This window comes from Podarcis bocagei (assembly GCF_964188305.1).
Source record: "Podarcis bocagei genome assembly, chromosome: 4".
Taxonomy (NCBI): Eukaryota; Metazoa; Chordata; class Lepidosauria; order Squamata; family Lacertidae; genus Podarcis; species Podarcis bocagei.
The window spans coordinates 23,996,258-24,021,636 of record NC_138128.1 but is presented as its reverse complement, the minus strand read 5'-3'; the positions used below and the strand labels follow the sequence as shown (position 1 = coordinate 24,021,636).

General features: G+C 44.2%; 1 protein-coding gene across 1 annotated transcript in view; it reads right to left on the bottom strand.

Annotated features, from left to right (window-relative positions):
• GPR149 (G protein-coupled receptor 149) overlaps positions 1-23,432 on the bottom strand; it is a 42,903-nt gene extending 19,471 nt beyond the window's left edge. Inside the window, exons 1-3 of the mRNA XM_081190200.1 lie at positions 21,547-23,432; positions 16,141-16,333; positions 10,579-11,033 (exon numbers count right to left, since the gene is read on the bottom strand). Of these exons, the coding sequence (XP_081046326.1) occupies positions 10,579-11,033; positions 16,141-16,333; positions 21,547-22,506 (1,608 nt within the window). The 5' untranslated portion in view covers positions 22,507-23,432. The remainder of the gene's footprint in view (positions 1-10,578; positions 11,034-16,140; positions 16,334-21,546) is intronic.
• Between the last annotated feature and the right edge of the window lie 1,947 nt (positions 23,433-25,379).

Genomic DNA, 25,379 nt, shown 5'->3' with positions numbered 1-25,379 from the left:
GCAATAAATATTTATTGGGGGGGGGAATTAAGCCCTCTAAAACCAACAGATAAATTACATTTAGAAATGATCTGAAACACGCTTTGTTTGCTTTTCCTTACAGATTAAACTGTGAGTACAATGTGATAGGACTGTGAAGCTACAAATGTATATGCATTTACCTATAAGTAAGTCCCACAGATGTTAGTGGAGCTTACTTCTGAGTAGAGATATAGGATTGTGCTGAGCCATTTTAATAACAAACTAGTTACAATGCAAGTAGAGATGAAAATTATGAAACCATGAGCATGTTTTTTGCTCTTTTATTAATGTGTGACAACCGGAGTTGTGCTGAAATCTCTCCTCCAGTTTCTTGAAAGTTTGCTTCCTCTGAGAATTGTGGATTCTGTTTTTCATCTGCAGGGAACTTTAGAATATATGGGCGACACCCAGGAATTAAATCAGGAGTATGCCCTGACAGAACAGATGAGGGAAGGGGATGTTGCTGAATCTGGGGCGCCAGAGATGGAGGGAGTTGTGGCCCAGCAGGATCATGAGCTTTTGGATTTGTCAAATGAACTTGGAAAAAGCCAGATTTGGAAAGATAAAGTTTGGTCTGGTTTGGAAATGGGGGGTTGGATAGACCCCCCCTATGCAGGGATGTTTGGACTTTTCAAGTCTGGCAATGGGCCGTGAGATGTTTGGGGTTGTGGGGGCTCTTAATTTTGGAGGGACTTTGAAACATGTTCTTAAATACCATATGGAGTTTAGTGTGGACTATGGAAAAGGGGCTGATTTGTCGAGAAGGGTCAAAAACATTGTTAAGCTGGAGTTCCCACGAGTGAAAGGAGCAGGAGACAAAGGAAAATACAGCTATAAATATGAAGAAGAGCCGCGGAAGGGACATGGAAGAGACTTAAGGGCCTCGGATACAAGATTGCCAGGTTAATGCGCTAGATTGATGGGATAAAAAGGACTGACAAAACCCGGGACCAGGAGGAAGGGACGTTGGATGAAGATTGGATTGTTTTTATTTTCTTTTTATTACTAGGATTGTCTTATAAAATTGATGAATGTTAGAAAAATGTTGGAATGAAATTACTTGGCTTTAGCAAAAATGTTTAAAGAATTATGTAAGAATATTATGGTTATGAGAAGTTGGTAAAAATAAGACTTAAGTTTTAAGCTTTAAGGTTTTTTATAGTAAGATAAGATTAAAATAGATTAAGGTAACGTAATGACAGAATATTATGAAATATGGAAAGGATTTGCTGCGACAATTAACAACCAGGATACCAAAAAAGGGAGGAGGAGGAGGTCAAAGAAAGAAGGTAATGACAGTTGAGGATTTGAGAATGATGGATTTGTTTTTGAGTGTTTGTGGTGTATTTTTGTTTTTTGAACTTATATTGTTTGATGTGGTTTGTTTTTTCTTGTTTTTTCTTTTTCTTCTTTGTTTTCTTTTGTAATTCTAAAAAAATTTCAATAAATATCATATTAAAAAAATAGAATTTATGGGCGAGGGCGGTTTTGAACTTGCCTTATCATGGCAAGGTCGTGAGAGGGAAAGTGTGTTTCTTTTCATTAAACATTTCTCCAGTGCTCTGCAGTAACGCTTCCTGACTGGAAAAAAAGTCCTATGGGAGGAATTGCCTCGTGACAGTTTCTCCTGGGCTTTGACTGAAGTGTGGGCACTAGGAAAGGTCGCAAAGTGTAGACCCCTGGAGATACGAGGTTGCACTCACATTCTTCCAAAATCTGCTCCAGAGAATCAGGATAAGTATGTGCCTCAAATACTTTTGTGTATGTACTTCCATGCCTTGTAGGGGGTGGACACATTACTCTTGCTGGACTGTGAGCGTTAAAAGAGAACCATAGGGTTTCCTCCAATTCCAGTGCCAGCACAGCCCCATTGAAAATAATGGACATAGCTAACTTAGGTCCATTCATTCCAGTGAGTCTGCTCTGAGTAGAACTAACATTGGCTAAAACCCATAGTGCTGGAGTTATCTAAAAGTGCCCACCATTACCAGTGTCAAAGCAATGATTCTTCAACATCAACTTCGTTGGACTGGTCATGTTGTTTGGCTGCCTGATTATCATCTTCCAAAGCAACCACTTTATTCCAAACTTGAAAATGGAAAGCATCATGCCGGTGGTCAACAAAAGAGCTTTAAAGTCTCTGTCAAGGCAAATCTTAAAAAAATGTAGTATAAACACCGACAACTGGGAAACACTGGCCTACGAGTGCTCCAATTCAAGAACAAAGGTGTCATGGGCTTTGAAGACGCTTGAACGCAGGATGAAAGGGAGAAACGTGCTAAGAGGAAGGCACATTTGGCAAACCCTCACCATGATCAAGTCCCACCCAGAAACCTACAGTATGTCCCCACTGTGGAAAGACGTGTGCATCCAAACTGTGCTCCACAGTCCCTTCCGGACCCACTGTTAAAACTGTGTTTATGGAAGACAATCTTACTTGGCTACAAGTGATCGCCAAAGAAGAACAACCCATAGTGCTGGAGTTATCTAAGAATGCCCACCATCAGCATTGCACAGCCAGCAGGTGGGAGAGCCACAAAACAGGTGGCTGGCATGAAAACACAGCCTTCACTCTTAATCGACATCTGGCCGCTCAGAACTCTATTTCTAGGTAGAGGGAACAGGGATAGCCACTGGGCCAACACAGGCAGAAGTACCCTGACAACATTGATGGGGAAACCATTAAAAAAAAATGTGTTTGTTTATGGCAAGGTTCAGTTACTATTTCCATGCATAGGGAGGATTTAGGCTATTTGTGAGCCCGTGGCTGTTTCTGTTGTCTGTTTCCAGTAAAATGATCAGGGTCTTGCATTTTGAAACTGCGCCACTGTCCTTGATTTGTGCATGGGAAAGGTGTTATTAGCTTAGCTGTGGAGAACAGAGAAGGATGGGTGGGGGCAATCAAGGTGTCATGGGCAAGGGGGGGGAGGATATGGCATTTGGGAAGCATGCCGAGTATAAGGTTACCAGATATTTTTTTTCAATGAATCCAGGGACACTTTTCAACTTCAATGGATTTTGTATGGGGACTGATTTGTACATCTGAGGAGTGTCCCTGAGAAACGGGGAGGTCTTCTAACCTTAGCCAAGTAAGGGGAAAGGTGGCTCAAACAGTTATTGGCTATACTGATCTCCCCCACCCCCTAGCCACTGGATCTGCTAGTGCTGCTTTTAAACACCAGATCAGTTTTCAATAAGATCTTGCTCATCTACAATTTGATAATGGATGAGGAAGTTGACTTGCCATGTATGTTTGAGACCCGGGTAGAAATACTCTCTCCTAGCTGTACCCACTTGAGAACTCAGATCAGCACCAGAGTAGGCTCATTGGCTATGAATGGAGTTTGCTGTAGTCTATGGAACGTCAGTTACTCTCTCCGGACCACCTGTCTGAGTGAGTAGAAATGGGGAGTGTTTGTATATTGTGTGTTGGGACAGATTTGGAATTCTGATGGTGGAGAAGATCCACTATCCAGCAGTTCCTCTACTTGAGTTGACAGAGAGTTGGCATGAGAGTTGGTGTTGAGGAACCCCCAGGATGCTGATTCTCTGGGATGTCTATGCTGAGGATCTGGGGCAGCTCAGGACTTCATGACTGTCCTGACAAACATGGGGCTGTCCCAACAAGGCTGTCCCAACAATACACACTGGATTTAGGTTTCTCTCCTAGGCAGGAAGAAGGTGATCTGAAGGCAGAATATGTTACAAGTATTCTCTTGTTGTGGTTAGAATGCTGTTGAGATTGAGACTTACACCATCCTTTTGCCTTTGCAAGGCCTCCTATTAAAATGGACTGCCCCCCCAGCCCCCTACAAATGCTGATGGATTTTAGCAGAAGATTTTATCACTCATATGACTGGTGCTCCTGCTGAAGCCCTGATTGATTAGAGGAATTCAGATGTGGCCTGGATAGCTGACAAAATTGCCCCCAAGCATCTTGTCCCAATTTGGAGAGCCCCAGGGGCCCCATGATACACTCTAGAACTCAAAACTGACATTTTCATTTGTCATCATTTCATATCTGCATTGTAAAAAAAAAAAGCTGAGCCAACATTATAAGGAGATACTTATCAGAACAGTGTCAAAACCAATTCATTGCATAAAGAGAGCTAGTGTAACATAGTGGTTGAAGGCAATATACTTCTGAATGCCAACTGCTGGAAAGTGTGGGTTAAAAAAATGTGGGAGGGGATGCTGGAATAGGGAGAGCTACTTGGATTATTGAGCCCACAACAATTTATAAATCTGGTTGGCTTGAACAGTCCTGTTACCAAGTGAGGCTATAGTGCAGCATTTTGTTGCAGGTCCTACTTATGGAGATACAAATATTGACCTACCTTACAGGCTCATTGTAAGGATAACAACAATACCAAGTCATGTGGTATTTGAAGGCTTAGCCAAGTGTTATTATGAAAGCAGCCCAAGGCTCTCTTTCACATGCAGACTGAAAAAGGAACCCTCCTTTGGACACAGCAGTGCATTCTTAATTTATGCGCTGCATTGAAAATAACTATTTAAAACCGCCCCTAATATGTGCTATCAATGCACTTTTGACTCTAGCATTTAGAAGCAGAGCAGCATTTGTGCATGTCACTGAAGAACGAGTCTCTCGCTTCGCTCCATATCACTAACAAGCGTTTGCTCAAAAGTTGGAAACAGAAAGCTCTTAGGAATTGGCAGTAAGGGAAACATCATATTCTTGGGAATTTACTGCAGTCATAAAACAGTGATTAATAATACTGAAGTACTTGGTTCATCCGTCTTGCCATAGCCTTAGGGTACAGCAGTCAGTTCTGCTTTTGGCACTTGCAAGATTCCCCCCTCCCCCCGTCTCCCCAGTTTGTTCAAAAGATCAAATGTCATACTTGTGGCAGGCAGTCTGGCAGCTACTACTGGATGCAGGAAGCAAATGGACCTTGTGGATAGAAGCCCTGAACTTTAGAACCTGCCGAGCATGAGGGCATGACAACAGGGCTCTGGGCGACGGTTTGGAAAATGTCAAGTGTTCATGCCAAGGGAATAGGGAAGGCTGGTAAGCAGGCAGAGAAAAACTTTGTCTAGGAAAGGATAACCCTCACTTCTAGGGCAGAAGAGGCTAGCCACACACACCAGTTTGTTGTTGTTGTTGTTTATTGAATTTATATACCACCTTTTCTTCCAAGAAGCTCAAGGTGTGGCATACATGGTTCTTCCCATCATTTTATCCGCACAATGACCCTGTGAGATAGGCTAGGCTGAGTGGCCCAAGGTCACCCAGTGAGCTCCATGGTCAAGTGGGGATTTGAGGCCTGGGCTCTCAGGTCCTAGTCCAACATCCTAACCACTACACTTGCTTTCAGACCTATATTGGCACCAACTGGTTGTTGAAGCCAAGGAGCTAAGATTAATTAAATAATAATAATAATAATAATAATAATAATAATAATAATAATAATAATAATTTATTCATACCCTGCCCTCTGGGCAATTCCCAACAGAATATTTAAAACATGATAAAACCCCAAACATTAAAAACTTCCCTAAACAGGGTTGCCTTCAGATGCCTTCTAAAAATCAGATAGTTGCTTATTTCCTTGATATCTGATGGAAGGGTGTTCCACAGGGTGGGCGCCACTACCGAGAAGGCCCTCTGTCTGGTTCCCTGCAATCTCACTTCACACAGTGAGGGAACTGCCAGAAGGCCCTCGGCGCTGGACCTCAGTGTCCGGGCTGAATGATGGGGGTGGAGGCGCTCCTTCAGGTACACTGGGCCGAGGCTGTTGGGCATTCTTGCTGCTGCTAATTTATATCCCTCCCTTCTTCCCAATGAAACAATAAACACATCATTGAAACTATTCTAATACAGCTGCAGACCGGGAAAGATCTCAAGTTAAAAGGCTTGTTGTTGTAAAACATCTGGTGACTCCTATTGATATATTCACACAGGGGTATTAAACCCCAAACACCACAACCTGCCATCTAGTTTTGACATCACACATTGGGCATAAAGACCTAAGAGAGCAGGCCAAAGGCACAGCTCATCCAGCAGCCTTTTCTCACAATGGCCAACAAGATGTACAAGCATGACCCAAGAACATCAACAATCTTCCCACTGATGTGTCCCAGTCATTTGTTCATATGAAGCTGTCATGGGCCATATTCACCCCAAACATTTAAAGCCACTTTAAACAGTCAGGGCTTCCCCCAAAGAATTCTGGGAGCTGTAGTTCCCTAAGGGTGCTGAGAGTCAGCAGGAGGCGCCATTCCCCTCAAATAAGTAATTTTGATCTCAATTTTCTAGAGGAATTGTGAGGGGAATGGGGGTCCAAGGTACATTAAGAATTGCTGAAACCTTTACATCCCAGTTTAATCACTGAGGTAATCTGCAGGAGCATCGTTCTTTGTCCCCTGACAAAGGGGCTCACCTGACAACAAGAAAAAACCAAGCCTTTAAGGTCATCAGCCCAGCCCAGAGATTCAGAAGGTACCTTTTGTTTCAACCTTTAAATGCCTGCTGAAAAAATTATACACTGCCAGGCTTATTCAGGCAATTAAAGAGAACATTTTCCCCATCATGGTTAGTTGATGGTCTTTGATTTTAAAGGCTTGTGTGTTTTAATTCCACACACATATTTCTATAAATCACCTTGACATTTTTTAATGATATAGTAGTATATGAATATTTCGATAAACATACAAAAAAATAACAAATTGACCTGAAAGTAATTGTGGTGGCGTGAGGTGAGTCTGGCTCAATTTCTCAGTACCAGGAATTCATGACAATACATATGGAGAGGCTCAAAAAAGCTAAGATGAATAGACATGAGATGAAGCCCTCACTTTGAATATCTGCCCTGACTTGCCCTTTCACAGCTTGAGGAATGCAAACACCATTTCTGAGGAAGGTAGATGTGCAGGGGCAGCAAGAACAGCAAGTATTGGGCTTTCTTTGCAAAGATGGTTCTTGCGTCCAATATGTATTCTCAGAAAGTGCTTTGGTCTTTAGGTCTAAATCATTAATTTTCCAGAGTAGCCATGAATGGGAGTGCATTGCAGAGAATATTTCTGTCCAGGGTGCTGAACTCTGGGTGAAAACCAGTGCTTTCTTTTCAGGAGGTACTCAAGAGTACACAAGTTGTTTTTTGGTTGTTAAAAAGTGTGGCACTTACTGTAACAACTTCATGGTGAGTACCAGCACCTATTCTTCTGGGGGGGGGGGGAAGCACTGGTGAACACCATTTTTAAAACTTACACTACTTCTTTGAATATTTAACCCCCTTAAATAGCAACGATCTTGCATAATCTGGTTGGTACATGAATGTCCTTCCTTGCTTCCATGCCTGCTTCAAATAGGGAGCCAATGTGGTGTAGTGGTTAAGAGTGGTAGACTCGTAATCTGGTGAACCGGGTTCGATTCCCTGCTCCTCCACCTGCAGCTGCTGGGTGACCTTGGGCCAGTCACACTTCTCTGAAGTCTTTCAGCCCCAATCACCTCACAGAGTGTTTGTTGTGGGGGAGGAAGGGAAAGGAGAATGTTAACCGCTTTGAGACTCCTTAGGGTAGTGATAAAGCGGGATATCAAATCCAAAATCCAAATCCAAGTAAATGAAAGCTGAATGGGTTCTTCACAGACAGACGCACCTTTCCCACTTCCTGTTAAAACTGCATAGAAGCTGCATAGGTTTCAAGTGATAGAAGGGAAAGTGAAATTACTGAAGGCCGCATACAGCATACTATTAGAATGGGAGACGGAAGATGAAGAGGTAAAATCAGTTATGATTAAATGGGCACAAGATGTAGGTCAAAACATTATGATGGAATTTATTATGGAATTATGGAAATTATGGAAAACTGATTTAAAATTTACAGATTGTTCCCTATCAAAGGAGAATTACATGAAGATGATGTACAGATGGTACACAACACCAGTGCAGTTAGGGAAAATGTACAAAACTAGTTCAAATATATGTTGGAAGTGTAAGGAAAAGGAAGGGCCATTTTATCATATGTGGTGGGATTGTAATGTAATTTAAAAAATTTGGGAAATGATACACAGTGAGTTGAAGAAAATGTTCCATTTAACATTTGTTGAAAAACCTGAAGCATTTTTGTTAGGGATTGTAGGGAAAGATCTGCCAAAAAAGCTGAAAAACATCTTCATGTATGTGACAACGGCTGCGAGAGTTCTAATAGCACAAGGATGGAAAACTGAAGAAACCCCAACTAAAGAATCATGGCAAGAAAAAATGATGGACTATGAGGACTGGCAAAATTGACATATAAGCTATGGGACAAGGATAACTGTGACTTTAAAGATGAATGGGAACTCTTTACAAAGTATTTGAAGATGCAACAAAGCGAACTGGACTCCTTAGCTGGCTTTGAATAAACATTCACAAACTTTTTATTGATGATATTCAGCTAAATAGTTTGAGGATCTATGCAACTGTGTAACATGCAGAAAACAGCATTCTTAGAGAAATCAAAGACTGGAACTGAGGGAAGAATAAGAAGAAGAGTTTGGATTTGATATCCTGCTTTATCACTACCCAAAGGAGTCTCAAAGTGGCTAACATTCTCCTTTCCCTTTCTCCCCCACAGCAAACACTCTGTGAGGTGAGTGGGGCTGAGAGACTTCAGGAAAAATGGGGGGGGGGGGAATAAGGATGATATGTTTCTGGATAATATGTTTTGTTTTAATTTTGGATTAAAAAAAAACTGCATAGAAGCTACTTTTATGTGATGTGATACAGAGAGAGCGTGGCGTGGGGTGGTGAATGAGCAGGGAGTGCAACCCGAAGGCTTTTTTTCACAGCAGGAATGATGGCATCATCCACCAGAGTTTCAGGGCAATTGACAGAGTGTCTTTGCTCTGACAAGTGAATGAGGTGATGATGAGACTTTCAAGTTTGTTTGTGACAGGTTAGCATATCAGAAGTCAGTTGATGAGGAAAAGAATCAAGCAGAGTCTGGATATTCCTTTCCTTTGATGGAGTTCCTAATTCATCCTAGCTCATGGATCCACGCTTCTTTGTGAAATTGTCTGCATTTCTAATTGCAAGCTACAAGTTGCGTTGCAGCTCCATGTGGTTTATAAGTTGAACCAATGCACTCAGAACAAAGCCCCACTGAGTGCAATGCAGTTTCTAATAAATTGGGTGTGTACTGTGGGGTGGGGGTGTCTAATAGTGGAGGAACCCAGATGACTGCTATGGGGACTGTAATGATGTGCTCCTGCACTTACCACTACACCCTGATCATGAGGAAATATGATTATTTCAATTAGAAGATGAGAAAGAGAGTTGGTGGTTTGTAGCAACCAGGCACTGAAATTGGTGAACAGTAAATAAGGATTGCCATACGTCCAGGAATACCTGGACATGTCCTCTTTTTGGAGGCCAACATGCCCATCTGGTGGTTTGGTTTTTTAAAAACATTTTAAAGGAAATGTCCAGGTTTTCTGAGTTTCTTAATTTTAGGGGGGGGGGTTGGGGGGGGAGGGCATGTGCATGCTTGGGAGGACACTGTGCCCTGGAAGCAGAAGGACTGCAGTGGAGTGATCAGGTAGGAGCTGGGGTCCTGCCTCGGCTCGGGCTGGCAGCAGCTTGAGCCTGGCGGCTTAGCCTTGGGCGGTTTGGACGTGGGCTGCTTTGCACGCCATGGCCACTGCCAGTCTGAGCCAGGGAAAGAGGAGCGCTGTGGAGGCCCCGTGTGCCCACGCCCACGTGCTTCTTTCCCCAGCTTGGGCTGTCCTCCTTTTTTGCTCTTCGAGATATGCCAACCCTACAGTAAATGGAAGTAAGGAGAGACTGGCAGGACTTGTGTACACTCAAGGACTACATGGCCTAAAAGCACAGCGGGCACCTCTCAAGGTGATGGTGATGCATTGCAAAGAAGGAAGCAGAACTCCTTGCTATCTTCTAAGCATTTATCCACTCCACCTGTCAAGGAATCAGGTTTGGTAATAGCAAAATCCCTTGCTTTTGATGATATGATCAAACAAACAAACAATGAAAAAACCAGCATGGAAGAAAGTCATACCCAAAAGATGGAGAGGAAGTGGAGATATTGTGCAAGAGATTCTGGTGGTTATATATATATATATGTGTGTGTGTGTGTGTGTGTGTGTGTGTATATATATATATATCCCATAATGATTTTGCACTTTCTCTACTTCCCATGGCTGATGACACTCATGCTAACAATACTGTTTGCAGTTAGTAGTCTCCCACTCCCTCCCTCCCGCCATCTCTCTCTCTCTCTTTCTGTGGATCCTAACTGCCAGAATAGAAATAGACTCCAGGGTAAAGCATACTTACTATAGCTCTACCCTACCTGCAATGTTGGTAAACCAAAGTCTTTGGGCTTCATTTATTGCCAGTGAAATAAATAGGAATACATTCCATGAAGCTGATGTACACTGGCTCAACTGTGGCTCTTTTTCACATAAATCTGAGTCATATAGATGCTCAAGTTGCAAAACATAGAAATAAGGCACAGACCACCAAGCCTGCAAGTTATTCATCACATACTACACATAGACACTTTTAGAAGATTTCAAACAAGCAAAGACTCTACCTGCCGAGGGGTCCTCTCCGACTTACTTCTGCACCACTCCCAGTCAGAGAGTTCTGGTTTTCGGCACTCCTCATGAGAAAGCCTTCTTTCCTTCTCTTCAAAGAAAGCACACTTCTCAATATTCCTCACCTCTTCTTTTTTATACATTCCCATTTTGTCAGAAAGCAGGCAATCCATAAACTTATCCTTGTTAAGGTCTTGTTTGGTGTCTGTGCCAACAGTTTTTTTGCACTTGGCGCTCTCTTTAATCAGGGAGCTGTCCTCCAGGGAGATGGTGCTGAACTCAATTTTGCTGCAGTCCTTTTGAGTCTCTCTTATATTCTCGCAGTCATAGTTGAGCAAGCTGTGGTATGATATAGACTTGCCATCGTCGCTGTGATGGTTGTCATGAGATATCTTATAGATTCCATAACCTTGTTGGAATGACAGATTGAATTCAAAGCCTCTTCTTTTGGCTAAAGAAAGGAAAGAAGTGTTTGCATTAAAAATAGCTGGTAGGAAGTGCAAATGGCAGATACGGGCATTAAAAACAACAACCGTATACCCTAAAATGGGATAAATTTGGATTGCATTGCACACTTTAAAACAATATTTTTAAAAACCAGCTAATGTTCCAAGTGGTTAAACACCAATGCTAAATGAAGACAGACATATGCTCTAAGGGTGAAGACATTATTTGCCCTGAATACATATACCTTGGAATGGATTTAATGTGTCTTCCAGCTACTTCCACCACACCTGGAACTTATATCTGACATTACCCAATATTAGCTGACTCATTTTCTCAGGAAGAAAACAGAGTGATTTCCCAGATATTAGAAGTAGTGTTTGATCTCTGTTTTCTGGAGGACCCAGCATGTGAAAGCTGATAACATGCAAAACAGAAAACAAACTTTCTGCCTCATCGTGATAGGATAGTCAGCAGGGTGTAATTTGAACTGGCTGACGTGGAGTTGGTATGCATAAGACTACTAAAAGGCAAGTCACATGTCCTGTTGATTTCAGTGGGAACTAAATTCAGGTAAGTGGATCCAACACCTTGGATCAAGGGCTAGTGCAGCATGCTACTTAACAAAATGAACTGTGAAAACAGGCAAAATTATACACATTAGGTTGGAACTAGACAGGCATGACTTAAAACCCACTGATTTCGGTGGGAACTCTGCAACTAACCTAATCTGGATCCCATCCATTGTTTGCCATTTCAATCTTATCGTGCCTGGTTTTTTGGAGGTGTGTGTGGCTTAAGTCAGCAGATGGTTTAGCATCTGTTGCATCTGAACGGCTTTAATCTAATTTTAATCAGATCGTTTACATCTGCTTTGTGGCATTGATTCAGAAAGGGCTATAGGCACATGGAAGCATCTCTTCAGAATTAAGAAAAGCATGCAGAAAATTGGAGTTGCATTCGCAGTCATTTCGCAGGCTGGATCCAACACTGTTTCTGATGTAGGATTGGGAACTGTGGAAGTCACTTATGATATTGCTAGTCAGGGGCATCATCTCCCCACCCCATTTGTTCTCAAAGGAAAAGAGAAGTGGAAGGAATGAACCCCAGACCTCCACATATCCAAGCAAGTGAGTGCTGTTCTCAAAGTCAACAGCACCATCTACCTGTTTGGAGGCTAGATGTGCAAGGGATTATATGGATAGCCCTATGCTGCATGCAGAAAATCTCTGGATCAAAGCTTTAAACCAGGGATGGGAACCCTGTGGCCCTCCAGCTGTTATTGGACTACAGCTTCCACCAGTCGCAGCCAGCGTGGCCATTGTTCAGGGATAGTGTTAGTTGTAGTTCAGCAACATCTAGAGAACCACAGGTTCCCCATCCACATTGTTTATCATTCCCAGTCTTTGGAACAGAGTGGGATAGAAACAGAAGCAAGCTAAAAAGGGATTTTCCAAAGAGCCCACTTAAATATAGTGTAGGCTTTTTGCTTTTATAAGGTCCTTCTTACTGCTAGTGGCTAATTAGATGGTGGCTAGCCCCCAGATCAAGGATGCGGATGGCGCCGTGGGTTAAACCACAAAGCCTAGGACTTGCCGATCAGAAGGTTGGCGGTTCGAATCCCCGCGACAGGGTGAACTCCCATTGCTCGGTCCCTGCTCCTGCCAACCTAGCAGTTCGAAAGCATGTCAAAGTGCAAGTAGATAAATAGGTACCGCTCCGGCAGGAAGGTAAACGGTGTTTCCGAGCGCTGCTCTGGTTCGCCAGAAGTGGCTTAGTCATGCTGGCCACATGACCCGGAAGCTGTACGCCGTCTCCCTCGGCCAATAAAGCGAGATGAGCGCCCCAACCTCAGAGTTGGCCACGACTGGACCTAATGGTCAGGGGTCCCTTTACCTTTAACCCCCAGATCACTGACCTGATCTGGGCTCCCTTGCAATTATTTTGCTCACCCAAGAAACTACATATTGGGTAGCTGCAGCAGCAGCAGAAAGAACAAAGAAACTGAGCAGGCACATCACTAGAATGCAGAGAGATTAGTGCACTTGTGAGGATACAAATCTGATACATCAGATCAGTCATTTTTATGAACAGAGAGGGACTGATACCTGCCTCCTGCCCACAGATCTGCATGGATCAGCCAATAAGTGGTGTGTATGTGTGTTTCTGTGTCTGCATGCATGCAATGTCACACCCAGTTTTTGCCACACCTGCTCCTGGCATGTGACCCCCCTGGGAATTGGACAAGGGTTTGGTGCTCGGGCCAAAGATGTGTGTCTGCCAGTGCCTTAGCAGTATGCATGGCACCGCCTCTTTACCAAGCATCAAGCAAAAAACCTATTTGCTTTGCCCAGACACTTGCAGAACATTAGCTGTTTAGTTCTTACAACTCACTTGTGTTGTTAAGAATCTGTGCCTTGAGGATTTTAATCTATTTCTTTTATCAACTTTAGTTATTAAATTGTTTTCTTATTGTGGTTGTTCAGTCTGGATGAGTTTTAATTGTACTGTATGTACCGTGCTCAGAGATTGGTTATGTTGGGAAGGGAGGGGGTGATTTATAATTATTCTAAATAAATATATTAAGGCCATTCTGGCACTGGGCACATGAGCTATATTTTAAGTTGCTTAATTCTGCATGGTAAATATTTTGCATGGGGTCCTGGTGAGATAGAATAGCTCTTGGCAAAAAATAAAACAAAAGGAAAATTCAGTTTCGAAACAATTAGGTAATCGTTGCTTTGCCATCTGTCACATATTTCACTTTGTAAATATTGTATCGGAGCCAGAGCCAGTTTGTTACAAAGCACTATCAGGAACAAATTGCTTCTTGACACACAGCAAACACTGTAGTTGGGGAAACAGGTTCTGAAAGATCCAGAGGAAGAATCAATTTAGAGCAAAAGTCATCTCCGTCATAAGCATAGATCCATTTTCAAGAAGATTTTTGTAACAACCCTGGCCAAACTACTGAAACATGTTCTGTTCTGCGTGAGCTGCCTATAAAGACTGCAGGTGGGACTTCATGTTGAGAGATTCAGGACCAACAAGAGGAGGTAATTCTTCACACAGAACCTATCTAGACTATAGAATCTGCACCCAAAAGATGGGAGAGATGGCCATCAGTATGGATAGCTTCAGAGGGGAATTAGAGGAATTTGTGGAGGATAAGGTTATCAATGGCTATTGAAGCACCATACCTCTGAAGACCAGTTGCTGGAGAACAACAACAGGAGAGTCCCTGTGGGCTTCTCCAAAGCATCTGCTTGTCCCCTGTTGGAATGCTGGATTAGATAGGCCTTTGGTTTCATCTAGCAGAGCTCTTCGAATGGTCCTGCACTGTGCACATTTAGATATAAGATATCCTCCTTAAATGTAGATAGCCATGATTCTGAGGTTACATGCATAGAATCAAGGCACATGGAGCTGGGACACCGAAGCATCAATCAATCACCTAGTCCAGAAGAGAGGCTCTCTTTTGGAGGAAGAAAGATCACACACTGGTCTCCTTTGGGAGGGATATAAATTTAATAATAATAATAATAATAATAATAATAATAATAATAATAATAATAATTTATTATTTGTACCCCGCCCATCTGGCTGGGCTTCCCTAGCCATTCTGGGCGCCTTCCAAAAAAATATTAAAATAGTCTAATACATCAAACATTAAAAGCTTCCCTAAAAAGGGCTGCCTTCAGATGTCTTCTAAAAGTCTGGTAGTTGTTGTTCTCTTTGACATCTGGTGGGAGGGCGTTCCACAGGGAGGGCGCCACTACCGAGAAGGCCCTCTGCCTGGTTCCCTGTAACTTGGCTTCTTGCAGTGAGGGAACCGCCAGAAGGCCCTCGGTGCTGGACCTCAGTCTCCGGGTAGAACGATGGGGGTGGAGACGCTTCTTCAGGTATACAGGACCGAGGCCATTTAGGGCTTTAAAGGTCAGCACCAATACTTTGAATTGTGCTCAGAAACATACTGGGAGCCAATGTAGGTCTTTTATGTGGTCTCAGCGGCCGCTCCCAGACACCAGTCTAGCTGCCGCGTTCTGGATTAGTTGTAGTTTCCGGGTCACCTTCAAAGGTAGCCCCATGTAGAGCGCATTGCAGCAGTCTAAGCGGGAGATAACCAGAGCATGCACCACTCTGGCGAGGCAGTCCGCAGGCAGATAGGGTCTCAGCCTGCGTACCAGATGGAGCTGGCAAACAGCTGCCCTGGACACAGAATAGACCTGTGCCTCCATGGTCCAGAATGACTCCCAGGCTGCGCACCTGGTCCTTCAGGGGCACAGTTAATAAAGTAAAGAAACTGCTTCTCTCTCATCTACACCTTAAAAAAAAGCTAGTGTAGACAGTGTTACTCGGATCAGTGAGACCAATCAGTGAGACAAATGTTTAAATCCCAGCACAGTCATTAAGCTCACTGGGCGACCTTCACTATAGCTCTATCTTGTCAATTTCCTCATGTGCTTAACCATTGCATGAAGGGGAGAGTGGGGTCATGCGTGCTAGCCCTGCCCCTTCATCACATCCTCACCAGCCTTGCCCTTCCACCAGCCACGCACTGAGGCTGAAGGTCCGAAGTACTTGACGACCCCTCCCACTTGTAGCCATATGTTGTTAAAAACCAGGTTTATCAGTGAGGAGGCATCCAATATTGTTGATGGGCTGTGTTTGACTTGGTTGGTTACAAGTTGTTCAGAACTGGACAGCTCAGGGATTTCAAATGAAGCAGCACAGGAAAGCTAAGTCACAGGAAAGCTAAGTCTTGTGCTAAGTCAGACCAGTGGGTCTATCTAACTTGGTATTCTTTACACTACCTGGAGGCAGCTTTCCAGGGCTTCAGATACTGGGCCTTCTTAGCCTTTGTTGGAGATTGGATTTTGGACCTGCTGCATGCTCTACCACAGATCCAGAGGGATCAAGGAAGTTACCATGGGTGAAACCCATGTATTCCTAGCTTTGTGGTGTTCATGTTGAACAGCCATTCACATAATACAAGAAAGGGACATGAAAACTGTAACTCTGCACAGTTTTCCCTGGGAAGGGGAAGTTGTTCAGGGCCAGGCAGAATCAGAAGCTTAGCCTCCAGTCCCTTCCCATCATCCTTCTGTACTTACTTTTGCCTTCCTCTGAGGATACAGTGTAGACATTCCTTCTGCAGTTGATGATGCAGCCGCAAGGCAGGTGACTCCAGTGTTCTGACAAGACAAATACTGGGGTGACAGTAATGGCTAGCAGCGTTAGCAGAAAGCTGAATATCTCAAAGGAGAGGCTTTGAAACCCAACAGTGTGTTGAACAACCATTTGAATCTGAAAGAGAGAGGCATTTCAAAGAAATTAAAAACACTCTAGTTGTCTGTTACTAGGAGTAAAAGGAATAAAAACAAACAAACCATACAAGGGTAAATGGAAAATTGCGCGCCCCATCTCTCAGTTGCTCACAGAGGGTTGTAGATAGTGCTGCTCCAGCAAAGTTCCACTGTTGCAATGGGACTTCCATCTCATCTCTTATATACACACAAATTTGCTCCCAACAGTCCCCCAACACTCTGGAGCTGATTTTGGGGGTGCACAGGAGACTGGAAGAGACTGGCAAAAAGATAAAGCTCCATTGCATGCACATAAGTTCTTTCTGCCAGAAGAGATGCAGGGCTGGATATGGCCCATCATCTGCAAAAAAAGGCCTATTGAACCTAATAGAACTTACAAAATACATATGATTGCACTATATTAAGCTTTTATAAATCATGTTCATTTAAGCATGGGCTTAACACTCCTACTGAAATCAACCAGGCATTTAAATGTTTTTGCTGGATTGTGTCCAATCTGTTGCGGGATGAGTTTTGTGAGGTGGGAGCAGCTGCTTTAATGTGAGACTCTAGCCCTACTTAGGTGATGCATGAGTGTGTGGATTCATTAAAATAAACAAATTAAAAATGAGCCCCATTTGTTTTATTCACATAGAGAGTCAAACAAATGAATTCTGAGTGCACAGTCTATTCATTTCTCATTTGTTTTGTTCATTTTCATATTTGTTTTTATTGACATAGAGAAATAACCAACTTTCTGCAAGGTTACAGGAAGGAGGGAAGAGAAATAAGAAATAGAATAAAATGAGGAGCCTTTTCTTTGTGTCTTTGAAATTTGGTAAGTCTGGTTCCTTGGAGGAACAGAATAAGTCTTGCCTGAAAGTGTCATACCAATGGAATGTGTAATACAGATGTTACAAGCAGCTGACTCTTGGTGGCTCTAATTAGGCCCCTGGGGTGGAGGTTCTTCATCTCTGCAATATAGACTATGCCTAGGTCCAATATTCTTAAATTGTGGTGCCCAGAACTGAACACAGTATTCTAGGTGTGGTCTGACCAAGGCAGAATGGAGTGGTATTATGACTTCCTTTTATCTGGACACTATACTTCTGTTGATACAACCTAGAATAGCATTAGCTTATTTTGCTTTTGCATCACCCTGTTGACTCATGTTAAGCTTGTGGTCTACTAAGACCCCTAGATCCATTTTACACGTTCTACTAGTAAGCCGATGTGGGTGGCACTGTGGGTTAAACCACAGAGCCTAGGACTTGCCGATCAGAAGGTCGGTGGTTTGAATCCCCATGATGGGGTGAGCTCCCGTTGCTTGGTCCCTGCTCCTGCCAACCTAGCAGTTTGAAAGCACGTCAAAGTGCAAGTAGATACCGCTCCGGCGGGAAGGTAAACGGCATTTCCGTGTGCTGCTCTGGTCTGCCAGAAGTGGCTTAGTCATGCTGGCCACATGACCCGAAAGCTGTATGCCAGCTCCCTTGGCCAATAAAGCAAGATGAGCACCGCAACCCCAGAGTCGTCTGCAACTGGACCTAATGGTCAGAGGTCCCTTTACCTTTACTAGTAAGCCAGGTGTCCTCCACCCTCTTACATTTGTGTAGCTGGTGGTTCCTACCTAAGTGCAGAACTTTACATTTCTCCTATTGAAATTCATTTTTTTTAGCTTTGGCCCACTTGTCCAATATGTTAAGGTCATCCTGAATCCCGGTTCTGCCTTCTGCAACATTAGCTACCCATCCCAGCTTGGTGTCAGCTACAAATTTGATGGGCATCCCCTCAATTTCTTCATCCATGTCATTTATAAAGATGTTGAACAACAATGGGGCAAGGACAGAACCCTGTGGCAGTGGGGCACCCCACTTTTTCCCCCTGGATGATGAGGAGCCATTGGTGAACACTCACTCTTTGGTTTTGGTTACTCCACCAGCTACAAATCTACTTAACAGTAACCACATCCAGCCTACATTTTACCAGCTTCTTCACAAGAACAAGAAGTGTAATAAAATGGAGACGCTCTCGTGAATGAGACACTAGCAAGCCCGTTGGACACGTTCCCCAGCCAACATGCAATCAACATCAGTTTGTAAATGGCTCTATGCATGTGTGTGTGGATATACTGTATGTGTATAGGGTTTCTTCCTGTAAACCACGGTTCTTCAGGGTTCATGTTGCTGAAGACTCAGGACAGATTTAAAAAGTACTCCTTTATGCAGCAGCAGTGCATAGTTAAAATATAGAACTCACTCCCTTGGTAGGCAATGATAGCCACCAACCTAGATGGCTTTGAAAGAAGATTAGACAGATTCATGAAGGAGAGGGCTATTGATGGCTACAAGCCATGATGGCTATCCCCTGCCTCCCTAGTTGGAAGTAGCAATGCTTATCCATACGAGTTTCTGGAAACCACAGGAGGGGATAGTGCTCTTGTGATTGGGCTCTGTTTCTGGATTTTCCTACAGGCATCCAGCTGGACTAGGATGCTGGACTAGATGGGTCCCTGGCCTGTTCCAGCAGGCTCTTCTTATGTTCTCCTGTTCATAACTGGCTTGTCTTGGCAGCTAGTTTGTTTGATGAACCTACATTTAATTCTACCATCCCTGTGGCACTATTTCTCACAGCTGCGATTTTACCATACAGATGCAAAGGCGTTAGGCAGCAACTTGGGTCCAGAGGAACTTGAGGAGGGCTCCATGATCTCTCACATTGGGAAACCCACATCTTAAGGGGCTATGGGGCATAGAGCAGCCCATCTTTGTTTCTGAATATCACCATTACTGCACCCGGTGGGAAGAGCTACAGCCACAGGAATGGCATCGGTGGTTGGCAGAGTTGGCTTCCTGCCCATCTCCCATCATGATATAGTAGTTTGGTGTGGTCAAGGCTTTCGGGCAGCATTTTGCACCTGGAACAAGATTGCCAGAATCTCATGCCTTTCCTCAGTCAAGCTGTACTTGATACAGTGTGTGGCTGATCTTCTGCCATGGTTCTGTGTCATGAGTCTTATTTCCTCTCATCTCTCCCCTGCTCCTGGTACACACCCATTTGCCATAGGCACACTTAAACCACCTTGAATCATACATGTGTACACCGAAGGTAATGTGTGAAGTTGCCTTTTATTTTAAAGAATCCATGAGGAATAATTGAATTCAGAACAGAATTTAGCCACACATTTGCTTGTGTCTTCTGTGGTTTGTATTAAGGATTATGTGGGTTGTTCCATTATGTATATTTACAATCTCCAATTTCTCACTGCATTGTATTCAGGCTCTAGAATCGCATGACTTCTGTGTGCTCATTATCTTTTTTTGTTGTTGTTAAAACCTTGGTTCTTAGGAATGCACCTGCTGCAGTACAGTTTTTGATAGCCCACTGTTTCTTGAAAGCCTATGCATAACCTTAGCCTTTATTTTCAATAACTCCCAGTACACTCTAAATATGTAACAGTGTAATATTTGTGGCATTTTAAAACAAGGGTGGACACCACACTGCCCTCCAAATAATTTGGATTCCCAACTCCCATCAGCCCAGGCCAACATTGCCAGTAGCCCAGCTACATCTATAGGGCACCACAGTGGTTAACCCTATTTTAAAAGAATGCAGGTCTCAATAGGCATTGGCTCTGAAGCACAGATACACAATGAGGTTGCCATCTCCAAAAGGATACATGGTTGTAAGCCAGTTAGGCTTACCTAGGCGTAAGCCCCATGGAACCCATCAGGGCTTGCTTCTGGTATCTTGCACTGCTGGTCTCTAAAGTGTTGGTGCAGCTTGAAACCAGCATTCCTGTTCCTCTGGAATCTGTCGAAGGCGAGCTCTATGACTTTGAATCCTGACAGATGCTGAGAAGCAAATGTTCCAGTGCAACTCCCATCTGTGTCAGTTGCTTCAAGTGAAACAATAAATATTGATGCCTTTGCTCTGGCAGAGAAGTAGCTTTGACCCTGAGGCTATTAATAAAAGTCCACTTGAGGTAATGCTGGGAGACAGAAACACACCTCTTAGATGATGGCACTGATAATGATGATAGATGACTTATACAGTACCATCAATGAGTGCCGTTTCGCAAGGAAAAGAGAAGGTACCTACTGCCACAAACCTTACAGTCTAAATCTCACTGGTGAGGAGGCCACAGAGGGAGGGGGGAACCACGTTCAATGCTGCTGACTCCCAGGAAAGTATGCTTAGAAATTCAACCATAATCACAGTTGGGGGGATGATTTGAAGGTCAACTCAAAGGCTTCAGGGTCAAGGTGAATTTGGGGAAAGGAACTGGAGAAGAAGAGAAAACTTAAAGCAGAGGATTCTTAGTCCAAGGCATTCACATGTGCTATGTGTGGCCCTGAGTGAGTTTCACAGGTGTCACACAGCACTTATCCTGAAGCAAAGCAGTTTTCAGCAGCTCTCATTATTTACAAAACCATAAGCAAACACACAAACCTTTGCTTCGGAGACATCTTTCCATTTTACAGCCTCTGGCAATCCACTGCCAAAGGGTGTGCCTCGGAGCCAGGAAAGGAGGAATCTGCAGATGCTCCAATTAATTTCATGCAGCCAACCCACAGCCTGTCCAGTTGCTTGAAAAAGTAGCCCTTGGCCTGCCCTTCCAAGTAGTTTTCTTGTTTGACTCACTCTGCAATGCTTATTCGTAGAATGCTTACTCTAGCATAAAACCAGAGTCAATTAAGTAATTAGCTGGAGCCTTGGTTTGGCATGATCCTTTGTTGATGCCCATGAAAACATATGTTCAATACAAATCTATTCACCCAAATCTAGATAATCAGAACGTGCAATTAAAAGCCCAGCCCTTTCCATAAGAAGACACTGATACGCATGGAGGGGGCTCTTGCACACTCAGCGAACTCAAATAATTAAGAGTTGCTGATACAGGATTTGCCAGCATACTAACAGCACAGGGTTTGATTGAAATGACAATAATATATGCAATGAATCTCTGATGGGCAATCCGTTTAACTCTTAGTAGCTGATTTGATGGTCTTACAGGATAAAATGATTAAAAAGCAAACAAGCCAGTAACTTTTAACTGGACTATCTGGTGTTGAAGATGTCCAGTGCAAGTTACATGGGAAAGTTGCCTCATTTGCTCTGTGTTCAATGGCATGCTTTAAATTTCATCCAAAACTCCCCCCCCCCCACAGCCCCTGGAACATTACAAATAGAGAAAGAAACTTGGTTTGATTTTACCATCATTGGGAGCCAAAGTGTGACTTTGGTCAGCGCCAGAATCAGGGAAAAGCGCTTCTGAGCAAATTCCACAGTGAGGGTTCGGCTGTTGTAGGGCCCCTCTTGCATGCCGTAGCGATCCAGTCCATAATGGTCCACTGGGCTTTGCCTAACTTTGAGGTCAGCATTTGGACAAGTGCCTTGGAAATGCTTCAAGGTTTTGCTCACAGTGTCTTCCAGAGAGAGGGAAGGGGTGTGACGGCTGCCAGTCGGAGGTGACCCAGGGGAGAAATAGCCTCTGGCAATTTGGTGATAATCGTCGTACAGATGCTGCTGCTCATCTGAACACAGCAGCTGATAAATTAAAGGGATGGAGAGCACGAGGAGGAGGCAGAAGCACAGCGAGTAGACGATAAAGAGAAATAAAACGTAAGAGCTTGTGCAGTCTGTCAGGCACCCCCAAGGGGTGGAGGCATAGCTACCCCAGCCGCAAAGAGGCAAAATACAGATCAGTAGGCTGACAATCCAGATAGTGAGAACGGCCCAGACCATGCTGACCGGCCTCTTGTTGGCCCCTTGGCCGGTTCCCATCTTGCTAAGGCTGTAGAAGTTATAAGAAACTATGAGAGACCCCATCAGATTGCTGGAAAAGCCCTGGAATAAGTACAGCAGCGCCGAAGCCGTGCACAAGGTCTGGGGGAGCATCTCATCCAACCAATGCTTGAGCATGAAGATGGTTGCTGGTGCCACACTGATCAGATCGTCCACTGTCAAAGAAGTCACCAGCATGGATACAGTACTTTTGCTCTGCATCCTCAGCAGAGACACCAGCGAATAGATGCTGCCCAAGAGGGCGGTGAACGTGATGACAAAAGTCAAGCAGAAAAGGAAGAGATTCAAAGGCTTCTGCCCTTTGGGTATATCCATAATCCCATGGTGGCTCGTCCCGTTTGATGAGACATTGCTCAGAGTGACCGACATGGTTCTTGGGATGGGTGGGGTGTTATTTTGCCTTCCCACCAATTCTGGGAGTTGTCATCTGGGGACACAAAAACTGTTGGCTTCACGGTGAATTTCTGATCTTCTCCGCCAAGTTTGTTGGACTGCATAGATAGATCCCTTGTCCAGCACCCTTTTTCCTGGAGACCTGCTTTAGGATGCAGTCAAGCAAGCCCAGCCAAGCTGTCACTTGAGAGAGAGAGAGAAAAAGAGCACATGGTTTGAAAAAGGAGCATTAAGTGCCAGGGAGAAAAAGATGCAAGAAAATAAGGCAACGTGATTTCCTCTGTTTTTGAATGGGTCCCGGATCCTCTTGATCAAGTTTAGCTCTGCAAGTCAGACGCGTCCAGCAGGTACCAGAAAACGTGCCGTAGTGGAAAGAAAGGAGAATCTCGGTCTCACGCTGCCGGCTGAGAAGGAACTATAGCAGCGGGGGGAAGAAAAGGAGAAGCTCGTTGGCTCGCTCTGCACTATTCAGAGCTGCAGGAGGGAGGAGTCAGATAGAAGCCGGGGAGCAGAAGAGAGGAAAGTGTCTTTCTCAACGGAGCTGGCTCTCCGAGCAGGAGCCGAGGAAGAGGGGCGCGCCCTCGCCAAGCCACGCCCTCGACGCTGACACTTCCATCCAGCGCAAAAAAAGGAGAGACCTGCTGCGAGCCAGAAATGTCACCTCTCCCAAGTCCGGGTGAGGCTCCAGGCAGCTGCAACCTTCAGCAATGCCATTCCTATCGCTTGCGCCGTACTTTTGGCTCACCACGGAGAAGGGCGCGCGGGGATGCCATTTAGCCAAAAAGGATGTACTCTCGACCACACCAAAATGCTGCGTTTGAGATACATTTAGGGCACGTTAGATGCACTTCTCTCTCTCTCTCTCTCTCTCTCTCTCTCTCTCTCTCTCTCTCTCTCTCTCTCTCTCCGCCCCAACTCCCCGGAAGCATAGGTAAAGTAGCCATCCACACAAAATCCACACAGAGCAATGCTTTCATGAAGCCACCCAAACGTCACGAAATAGTGAGCAAGCTTTTGAGGTCTCCAGAACTCTTCATCAGGGAGGGTATTAAGCAAAGGGTGGCGGGAAGCGGGCTTGGTGTTAAAGCCATAAAGGCTGTATTGTTAGAGTAGTTAGGGAGGCAAGGAAGTACTGGCGCACAGTTAGACTATGGAACTCACTCCCACAAGAGGGAGTGATTATGACCACCAGCTCGGATGCCTTTAAAAAGAACACTAGGCAAATTCACAGAGGAGAAAGCTATCAATGGTTACTAGCCATGGGTAGAGGCATTAATGCTTCTGAATACCAGTTGCTAGAAGCCATGGCGGCGGGGGGGGGGGGGAGAGCTCTAGTGCCAAATGCCACAACCTTTCCTCATATGGCAGTGGCTCCTCCACGCCCTTGATCTTTTGGTATCCCTTTTCTGAACCTTTTCCAACTTGTTCAATACCCTTTTTGAGGTAAGATGACCAGAACCGTGCAGTATTCCAAATGGGTTTGCAGCATAGATTTATGATGTTTGCAGTTTTATTTTCAATTCTTTTCCTAATTACCACTAGCATGGAATTAGCTTTTTTCCCACAATAGCACACAGGGTCAACGCCTTCATTGAGCTACCAACTACTATGACCCCAAAGTCTCGTGCTTGGCGAGTCACCACCAGCTCAGAGCATATATTTCTGAAATTATGATTATTATTATTATTGCCCCAACATCCATTACTGTACACTTCTTTACATTGACTTGCATTTGCCATTCACTCCCTTTTGGAGAAGCCCTTCTGGAGCTCTTCACAATCTTCTCGTTCTTAATAACCCTGAACAATTTAGTACCATCAGTAAAAATTGGCCGCCTTGTTACTCACCCCTCAGTGGTTAATAAAATAAATTTAATCTGGATATGGATGACTTGTGTGGCTCCAAAATGCAAAGCCTGATGGAACTTCCAAAACTCCTGAGCTCAAAGTACAAGCTAGAACTGAAAACTGATGGACCACCTGACTAGTCCACTGAAAAAATTGCAGAGTGGGGGGGGCTGTGATTTTTCTCGCTGATTGGGAGATGGGGCTGCGCTGACAAATGGTGACCTGACAATTTGCATGAGTCATACACACATAAAAAACCCGTTATCTGAATTTTTACCGGGCATTTGTTCCTGTGGACAGTTCTGACTTAGATCCAGCCTCTTCTTCTCCCAGGTTCCCATTTCTCTGACAAATGGTTCATTCCATGATATTAGAAGCATCCTGTCTGTCAAGGATGCTTTAGCTGAGATTCCTGCATTGCAGGGGGTTGGACTAGATGACCCTTGGGGTCCCTTCAAACTCTACAATTCTATGATTCTTTGACTCTACTTTGCAGCCATAGACAGAGTGGGATGACTGAGGGCAATGGCTCACCATGTGTGTTGAGTTTGTACAGTCCTGCTTCTCTTTGCTATCTCTTTGCCTGAAGGAGCATCTCCACCCCTATCATTCAGCCCAGACACTGAGGTCCAGCTCTGAGGATCTTCTGGTGGTTCCCTTGCTGCAAGAAGTGAGGTTACAGGGAACCAGGCAGAGGGCCTTCTCCATAGTGGCACCCACCCTGTGGAACGCCCTCCCACCAGATGTCAGGGAAATAAACAACTATTTGACCTTTAGAAGACATCTGAAGGCGGCACTGTTTAGCAAAGTTTTTAATGTCTGATGTTTTATCGTGTTTTTAATATTCTGTTGGGAGCCACCCAGAGTGGCTGGGGAAACCCAGCCAAATGGGCGGGGTATAATTATTATTATGCTATCTGCCATTCATCCTGATAACTTGTGCAAAGATTACAGATCAGGTGGGAAGGAAGATGCACCAGACATTTCTCCCTTCACACCTAT